The sequence below is a fragment of the Fragaria vesca genome, linkage group LG3, assembly GCF_000184155.1.
Source record: "Fragaria vesca subsp. vesca linkage group LG3, FraVesHawaii_1.0, whole genome shotgun sequence".
Classification (NCBI taxonomy): domain Eukaryota; kingdom Viridiplantae; phylum Streptophyta; class Magnoliopsida; order Rosales; family Rosaceae; genus Fragaria; species Fragaria vesca.
Window position 1 is genome coordinate 22,259,490 of NC_020493.1, and position 8,960 is coordinate 22,268,449.

Here is an 8,960-nt window from a genome sequence, read left to right on the forward strand (position 1 = left end):
TGGATTGATGTTTCTAACGTTGGAAAAAAGGAGTAATGATCTGAGCTTCATGGCAGTTACTCTTATATGCAATACCAAATATCTGAAAGAACACTATTTAGGCAAAAGTTAAGCAAACATATTATTAACTTGATAGTCCACAAGTTGGTAGTTCATGTGATAGATTGTAGACATTGGGAAATACAGAACCAAACAACAGGCGAAGCACAAAGCATGCAATATATACAAGCACTCTGGCTTATTACTGCTAGTCATTCCACCATGTCAGCTAAACGACGTCTTGCCATCTTCTTTTTCATCATTATCTAGTAACCACCTTGAATAAAAGCATTCAAGCGGTCCAGCTCCTCCCGGTGCTCACTCACCACAGCACGAACCACATCACCAATGGACACCATACCAAGCATTCCTCTGTCATCTATAACTGGGATGTGCCTAATTCGGTTATCTGCCCATGAATGAAACGAATTTGAATATCAGATATTAGCTTCCTTAGATACAAGAAAAGACTAGCAAGTAAGAAAATGCAATACAAGAAGCAGCATATCTTACCAGTCATCAGCTGCATTGCCCGCAGAACTTTGGTGTCAGGGGTGACAGTGATAAGCTTGTTCTGCAGCCGCCACCATTTTCCATCAGAAGTTGTTACACATTCATCAAAAGATATGTGATATATGGTTAAGAAATGCAAATTTCAGTAAGCACCAGTTCCCCAAACATGATGGAATATTTCACAAGCTATACCTCCTCAGTCATGATATCCCCAACCTTTGTTGACTTGGATGATCTCCCCTGCACTATGATCTTCCGGAGATAATCTGACCAGTGCAAACAGAAACACCATTAGTTGAGGAGCACTGGAATCTATCATCCAAACATCATTATACTGCACAATGTACAGCCAATAGTAAATTTACTCTACACTTACAAGTGAACATGCAATTGCAAGAGCATTTTTCAATGGTAACAAGTTCATATTATGAACTCCTAACTTTTACACCGTGCTTTTCTTCACCCTTGTTAACTTAATAACAATGATTTCATATTGGTGTTTTTCTCATTCAAAGTGATCTCATTCATATTGGTGATTTCATATGCCTCTAAACCCATAATAGTCTGAGACAAACGGTTAACATTCTAAACAAGCTTGCTGCCTACTTGGTCTTCCCAAAAAAATTCACATGGGCCTATTAAAGGACAGAACACAAAAATCCAACTTTGGATTTATCATAATTATCTCCAACAAGATGATCAATGTGTTATATATCCAGTGGATCAGACAAAGAAGCACCTCTCTCTGTTATGATTCCTGCAATTGATTTTTGTTCTCCAGGTTTCACAACCACCAAGGCTCCAACATTGTGCTGGGTCATCTGCAAAGGAGATGATCAATTTATTATGACGAATGACATAAATACACCATGCCATAGCTAAACAAATCACTGGAATAATTCAAATTTCAGAAAGCTCAGAAATGCATACCGACTTAACAGCATCATAAACAGAATCATCTGTTGTGCACCACAGCCAGGAACCATCAGCACCTTTACCTTTTGCGTTCAGGACGTCTGCAATCTTAGTGCTTTCAAAACCATGCTCTTCTATGCGGGCAGGCGCAACAGACTCGAAACGTGAAAACAAAGCAGGCTGAATTAGGGGATTCACAACACGGACGTGTCGCAAGACTGCATTTTTCACAAAGTTGCCCTGTGATGAAAACGCTTTAAGCGCTCCTTGCATATTTACCTGTTTGAAGAGACAAGTTATAGTCCATCAATGACAAGTAACAAAAAGATAAAGGAATAAGCCTTTGATAGAACCAAAAACAGTATAACAGAATCATTTCCCTCGAATTCCATTTCACACTAATATACTAATGTTCAACTTCTAATCTACTTGCTCCATCTATTATTTTGGAGTCTTTTCATTTAATCTTAATCATTACAGCTTTCTATGGGGTTTGGTTTTACACATAAACTAGATCTGCTAATATATTGGCCCAATTTCATCCTACAATCCTACAATTCAATCAACAAGGAATTGGGTTCATCCACTAATCTACCAAAGACTTCAAAGTAGTGCAATCTGAAACTCCTTTCTATTATTCCCCAAATGTTCTTTTCTTTCTATATTCAATCTTTGATCCATTTTGGATGATCCAAGCAACCAGGACTTATAAATCCAAGCAAAAAAAGTCAAAAGAACAAGACTTTCAAATAGTCCCACAGTCAAAATCTTCAACAACGATCGAAACTTGATCCTATATCCTCCACTCCTCATATACTCAAAACCACTTCACAAACCCAAAGATTCAAACTTTTCATTGAAAAACAAACAATCAAGATATGAACCAATCGATCAAGCACGAATCACAAGCTCAAAACAACTACTCCATCAAAATCTTAGAACCCAAAACAGAGAATCACTCATCTAGAACAATCTGAAAAAAAAAACCCATATAGGCATCTGATTCTTGTTAAGATGAAGAAGAAGGAGGTGAGAGAAAGTGAGAGAGAGAAGGACAGTAAACCTGAGCTGCTGAGAAAATTTCGGCTTGTGGATAGAGATTAGAGAAGGACCCGTCAAGACCTAACCTTGACGCCTTATGTTGTTGTTGTGTCTATGTATCAAAACGGCGCCACTTCGTAGTGGATAAGAATAACCGTTTGGACAACGTTTTCCCGTTAAACTCTTGTCTTTGAAAAAGGCGCGGACTTAACGGTTTTTTCCTTCGTTTTTTCAAAAGATTCCCATTAAACGACGTAGTTTTGGGGAATATTTCTCTGATTATATTTCCTTATCAATCGAATTAGGTGGCAAAAAATAAAAAAGTTAATATCATGCTAACAAAAGTTGGAGATAATAAATGTTCTAAAACAAGGCCGTTAAGTTTGTATATGCATTAGGCACCGCCCAACCTGTTTAGACGTTAGATACCGCCCCAATCCCTAGCCAAGTGGGCAATCCACCGCTCTAGTAGCTTCTAGTGAGTTTTCAAACTTTAGCTATATCCGATGTTCTAAAACAAAGCCGTCCAACCCGCCTAGATGACACCTAAACGCTGCAATCCGGTCATCCGCCCTAATAGCAAAGAGCAAGTTTTTTTTGAATCCTGAAAATAATGAATTTCCATTATTTTTGTGTATTGTATTCTTACCTAATTAGTTTCTTTCGTTTTCAATAGATTACCTAATCAATTTTATTACATTATTGACTATATTCAATCCCTGAATGATTTGTATTCTCTATTATTGAGAGTTGTCGAGTTGACTATCTTTGCATTGCATCACCATTTTTTTTTTTTGTCACTGCATCACCATACTACTTTTATCAGTTTATGTAGATGAGTATTACATCACATATTTGTACTAGTTGATGTTGTTGGTTCGACATCATTGTTCATTAGGTGTATCAGGTTGGGTTTCTTTTGGGTCATGTTGGAATATAATTGAACCATGATGGTTTGGATCTAATTTTTTTTCAATTTTCCCCGCCCCTTATGCTTACCCTAAACACTTTATTAGGTACGGTCTTTTAATACGTTTAATTTTGTATTATATAATGAAAATAGTTCCTCAATGGAAATTAGATGGTGTTTTGTGGTTAAGATTCACATGTAGGCCTATTTTTCAGTTTTTTTTTTATATTAATATTTCATCAATGTTTAGGTGGTAAGTTAAAGAGTAATCAAGTAGATATGGTAGAGTAGTTAGGCTCATTTATGCACTCAGAGTAGTATCGTTCATGTAGAGACATTGGTTTTTTGAGAAACAAGAACATACGAGTGTGGGTGAGAAATTGTTCGTAGGAGTCATATACGTCGTTAAAAAAGAAAAATACTTTTAGATGTGCCAAACTTGAGAGTTTACCAATCTTTATCCATCTACACTTGTCATACAAAAATATTGCAAGCAGATTTAATAAGAGTATCTCCTACCCCTTACCTAAACCTCTCTCCTTCCTTTGAGCATGCCATTAGTTATTTAGTAATACTTAAACCCAATTCCAACATTCAATCAGCAAATTTGAGGTTTACTTTTAGTTAGCCAAGTTTAGCTTAACATATATGAGAGACTATGGATTATCCTCTTCGACGTTAAAAAAAAGAAAACCGTAAATGATTTGAAAGTAACTAATTTTTACATTCGATTTATATTTTTATTTAGTTAACCGAAAAAAAATATATAAAATTTCAGACTTCACATATCCGGAAACTCTCAAATAAATTGTCCAAAGAATTTAGCTAGCCTAACTCTAAACAAAGAAACAAACCGAACTAGGAGCAACACCTGAACAAAGAGACTCTCCTTATCTGGTCCTCCCACTAGAAGCTGGAGTGCTGGACAAGAAGTTTAGGAGAATGTTCTTCCATTTTGTTCCCTATAGACCTGAGACGCCATAGCAAATAACACCAACAAAAAACCACAAAACAAGGCAATGCTCCTAAACACCATTTTGGAAAAACATACCCTAAAACCTGATACCATTATTAAGAAACACAAGTCAACAGTCAACTATATACAGTATTTACCCAACTGTTTTTTTTTTTTTTTTCAATATATATATATTTTTTCATATTAAGGGTGTGTTTGGTACCAATAATTAAAACTATCTTTCTCGTGCTGGTCACATGAGGCAACCGATTATTAAATGTTAGGCAATGGACCAGTGGTAGCAGATAGAAATATTTATATTTATACCTACAAATTTTATTTTATTTATTTATTTCCCATTTTTGCTCTTTTCCAAAAAGGTGAAAAATAAAAGGAAGTGGAATGGGAAAAGAGTCAAAAGACCATCTTTGGAATTAGACTTGGAAGAAAAAGATTGAAACTTTGAAACTTTGAACAAGAGACAGAGTAAAAAATTAAAAAATGTCAATGGAACTTCATTACTGTCATTTATACTGTTTGGTTTGAAGTTTAAACTTCTTGGGTTGTCTCTGGGGCCAAGCCAAAGTTCACAACTTTGCTCTGCTTTTCTGAATCTGTGAGATTCCTTGCAACGTTTCTTTGGATCCGATTTGGCAATTGGGTTTTTGATAAAGTATCTCAAAATGGGTTCTTGCTGTTCTACCAATTCCAAAGGAATGGGGAAGAGGATTGATGCTATGGAGCCGAGCACTGTGGAGGATGATGGTGCTGCTTCTTCTCCTCCAAAAAGCTCAAAGAGATGGATTACGAGGAAGAAAACCAGAGGTGAAAGAGTGGTTGATAGAGATGTGGGTCATCAGGTTGAGATTCCAGGAAGGTTGATTGGCAATGGGGGCAGCAAAGTTGCTTGCTTGTATACTCAGCAGGGCAAGAAGGGAACCAATCAAGATGCCATGCTTGTTTGGGAGGTTAGTGATGACTTGGTCCTTAGTTTTTACTCTTGTTTTGGCTTTGATTGTTTTGTTGCTTTGTGTATGATCAGCAATACCATATTGTTTGACTTTGATCTGGGCCCAAATTCAAAACCCATCTCTGCAATTCTTACCATAATTTACTGTGGCGTTTGAGTAGAGAATGGGGTTGTAGACCCAATAGGGAAAGATGGATATAGTGTGTCGGAAATGTGGTTGACTTGGAGAAGATGGTGTTTGTTGTAGTAGAGGGTTTTATTGGAATGGAAAAAAACAGAAGACTGGATCATGTTGTTGCTTCTATTGCACAGTTGCTGGTCAATTTGTGTAGTGCTGTTTTATTCAGGTTTACTCATTCTTAGGCAAGTATAATTTCATAGTGGTTATAGTTCAACATGCTTTCCATCATGTTCACACTTGCATGACAGAGATCGCTAATCCGGTTCTCGCACCTAAACTAATACATTTAAGCTCATTCTGATTGTGGAAATGGGGAATGATCCTTGTGAGGAATGATGGTACAAATGCTCTGCATGTAGGTCCTGTATTGTTCTTGCAGATGAACTAGACTTTAGAACTGCAAAGGAACCTTGCCCTACCTTGTGACTTAAGTAGGGTATGACTAACTGAGATTGTAAACGCGTGATACATTTGGCGTAAGTGTCATTGTTGACAAAATATAAATTGCAGAGCATATTCAGGCTAATAAACAGGTCTATATGCTGAATCTGTATATCAGTAGTTGCTTTACTTCAAGCCTTGGAATTTGTTATGTATACAGCATATTTGATTTTCAAAGATCATTAACTGAGGGTCAAAGTACATGCATTATGTCGGTTTTCCTTTTTCTTCTCTCTTTGGCATCAGTATGTGTTGATTTGGTTATGATGTTTGTGTGATAGGATTTCAGTTCAAGAAGTGATACAGTATTTTGTGGGGTATTTGATGGCCATGGTCCGTTTGGTCATATGGTTGCCAAGAAAGTTCGGGATTCTCTTCCGCTTATACTATGCACTCAATGGAAAACTAATTCAGATGGTGATCTGAGTAACCTTAGTAAGACAGAAAATGCACATGGGAATTCTAATTTTGAAGAACCGGCATCTCCAAGCATTGATGATGAGTGGCGCGAGTCGATGGAGGTTCAGGAAACTGAAAATCTCCCGGACATGTATGCACCCCTAAAAAAGTCATTCCTAAAGGCTTTCAAGTTAATGGATAAGGAATTGAAATTGCATCCCACAATCGATTGCTTCTGCAGTGGGACGACCGCTGTTACATTGATAAAGCAGGTGATTATTCATGAAGTTGTCATACACATAATTTATCAATATTTGTAAACATGTGTGCATTTGGATGTGCAGCTGTACCCGCGTGTCTATTTGTGCACTGCAACCACACAGACATTGAGCTATATACATGAAAGTAGAAAATTTTTGATGTTTTGAAGATACCCCCTCCCTGTATAAATACAATACTGGAAATCTGGTTTACCATCTCATCAGTCAGACTGTCAAATGGTTAATGGTGGAAATTATTGGTGTAATATCTATGTATATTACACATTGTTTGAGCCATTGCTGTCATAACTTTTAAGATTATTGAATTCTATAGCACTTTTTGTTCCTTTATATGCATTTTGTTCCTCATGGTAGTAAATTAGTAATAGTTCTGATCTGTGGGTAAGCAATTTTTATTTATTAATTTATCTGTTTTCACTATTATTGCCTTGAAGCTTAAGTCAAGTCATCCCTGCTCTATTCATGTTTTTGTTCACGATAGACATTTATCATAACTGCATTGCTTTGAGTGATTCAAAGTGCTGTAGTAGAATGCGTTACATACATGCATAAGATAATAGAATTTCCTGCGAGCCATGCATCTAATTTGTGATGTTTGGATTTTTAGGGTCAGAATCTTGTACTTGGAAATGTTGGGGATTCGAGAGCTGTGCTGGCAACAAGAGACAAAGACAACTCTCTGATTGCTGTACAATTGACAGTAGACTTGAAGCCGGATCTTCCTAGTATACATCTCTCTCTGTCTCTTATCACACACAGCAGATGTTATGTAAAATTGAGTACTGAACTACTGGTTTAAAAGAATGCTGATAAGTGTATATTGCCTGTTCTGTAATTAGGGGAAGCTGCTAGGATTCACCAATGCAAAGGAAGGGTATTTGCATTGCAAGATGAGCCAGAGGTTGCTCGTGTTTGGTTGCCTAATAATGATTCTCCTGGTTTAGCAATGGCTAGAGCCTTTGGGGACTTTTGTCTAAAGGATTTTGGTTTAATTTCTGTCCCAGATGTTTACTATCGCCAGCTTACAGAAAAAGATGAATTCATTATACTTGCCACTGATGGGGTAACTTACTGTTCTTTTCTATATATATTCGGGTTTCATACCACTTAAAACAGATAATAGAACTGTACATCATGCAGGTTTGGGATGTCCTTTCGAATAAGGAAGCAATTGAAATTGTGGCTTCTGCTCCTAGTCACACAACAGCAGCCAGGGCTCTTGTAGACTGTGCCGTTAGAGCTTGGAGGCTTAAATACCCTACGTCCAAGAATGATGATTGTGCTGTTGTATGCCTCTTCTTAGAACAGTTTTCTGTAGCGGATGAGGTTGTGACAGAGACTGAAGTGACAGAGAACAAGGGAGAGGGAATGGAGACGATGGAAACTGCAGAAAGTAGCACTGAGGATGTAGAGATAGTTTATTCTCAAGTCATTGCTGCTGAGCATTTGGGTAGTGATTTAGAACTCAGTGATTCTCACGCCTCTGCTCTTGAGCATTCCAGTACTGTACGGAGCTCCGATGAAATTGTTCCTGTATCGGAGTCAACAGAGCAAATGCTTCCTACGAAGTTGGGGGCCCAGTCTAAAAGAAGTCTAGCAGAGTGCATTTCAACAGATGAAGATTGGTCAGCACTGGAAGGCGTTACCCGGGTTAATAGTTTGTTAAGTCTTCCGAGATTGTTATCTGCTGACAAAAGATCTCCCAGTTGGAGAAAGAAATGGCTATGAAACATTAAAAAGGCTTTGATTCCATTTCACTCAGGAAAAATATCTGAAATGATACCTGTGTACCCTCCAAATTTTGTTTCTGCAATAAACACAATGTACAAGTTCACTGCCAGACAGAAGAGAATCTGGAGGTTTTGGTTTGGATACAGATCCACAGGTATCACACCATTCCTAGATATACCAGTAAGCCACTATGTTGTTGAGAACTCTGTGTTGAAAATAGTGGCCGTGCAGATTTTGTTGGTGAATTCTTCTATTGTCCTTGGATATATGGATGAACAGCTAGCTATATTGTAGTCTAGTGAAACTGAGCTGCCCTTTTGTGTTATTTTTTTTTTTTTCTAGTGTAATTCCTTAATTTATAGACTTTCGGCTCTAAATACAGTATAAATTTGATTTATTTGGCAGGGGACGATCGTTGATGCCACTGTTACTTGATGCAACGCTCTCCGCTCTCTGGTGTAATCCTTTTCATCTCTCCGTAGTATGCAGCACACTATTGACACTTGACATGTTTGAAACATAAAAATCATCACAGAACTAGTTTGTAAGTTAAAGATAGTGAAAAAAGTTCAGCTCTTTTTTTT

The 8,960-nt window shown here is 37.3% G+C and overlaps 2 protein-coding genes across 2 annotated transcripts; one reads left to right on the forward strand and one right to left on the reverse strand.

Annotated features, from left to right (window-relative positions):
* Nucleotides 1-96: 96 nt before the first annotated feature.
* On the reverse strand, nucleotides 97-2,596 carry LOC101311551 (CBS domain-containing protein CBSX3, mitochondrial-like). The gene is made up of 6 exons (XM_004294815.1): nucleotides 2,531-2,596; nucleotides 1,483-1,746; nucleotides 1,292-1,373; nucleotides 745-818; nucleotides 553-613; nucleotides 97-448 (listed from the first exon to the last, which is right to left on the reverse strand). Exons 2-6 carry the CDS (start codon nucleotides 1,738-1,740, stop codon nucleotides 306-308), a joined length of 618 nt encoding a protein of 205 aa, XP_004294863.1. The 5' UTR covers nucleotides 1,741-1,746; nucleotides 2,531-2,596; the 3' UTR covers nucleotides 97-305.
* Nucleotides 2,597-4,922: 2,326 nt separating this feature from the next.
* LOC101311840 (probable protein phosphatase 2C 6-like) lies at nucleotides 4,923-8,833 on the forward strand. Its single transcript, XM_004294816.1, has 5 exons — nucleotides 4,923-5,341; nucleotides 6,247-6,636; nucleotides 7,253-7,370; nucleotides 7,485-7,708; nucleotides 7,786-8,833. Exons 1-5 carry the CDS (start codon nucleotides 5,057-5,059, stop codon nucleotides 8,371-8,373), a joined length of 1,605 nt encoding a protein of 534 aa, XP_004294864.1. The 5' UTR covers nucleotides 4,923-5,056; the 3' UTR covers nucleotides 8,374-8,833.
* The last annotated feature ends 127 nt before the right edge of the window (nucleotides 8,834-8,960 follow it).

Bases quoted from the DNA above. Each gene is read 5' to 3' on its own strand.
- LOC101311551 (XM_004294815.1), bottom strand. From the start codon at position 1,740: ATGCAAGGAGCGCTTAAAGCGTTTTCATCACAGGGCAACTTTGTGAAA. The intron at 614-744 runs GTATAGCTTGTG...TGGCGGCTGCAG, and splicing joins GGGATATCATGACTGAGGAG to AACAAGCTTATCACTGTCAC. The intron at 449-552 runs GTAAGATATGCT...ATTCATGGGCAG, and splicing joins GGCAATGCAGCTGATGACTG to ATAACCGAATTAGGCACATC.
- LOC101311840 (XM_004294816.1), top strand. From the start codon at position 5,057: ATGGGTTCTTGCTGTTCTACCAATTCCAAAGGAATGGGGAAGAGGATT. The intron at 5,342-6,246 runs GTTAGTGATGAC...TTTGTGTGATAG, and splicing joins ATGCCATGCTTGTTTGGGAG to GATTTCAGTTCAAGAAGTGA. The intron at 6,637-7,252 runs GTGATTATTCAT...TTGGATTTTTAG, and splicing joins CTGTTACATTGATAAAGCAG to GGTCAGAATCTTGTACTTGG.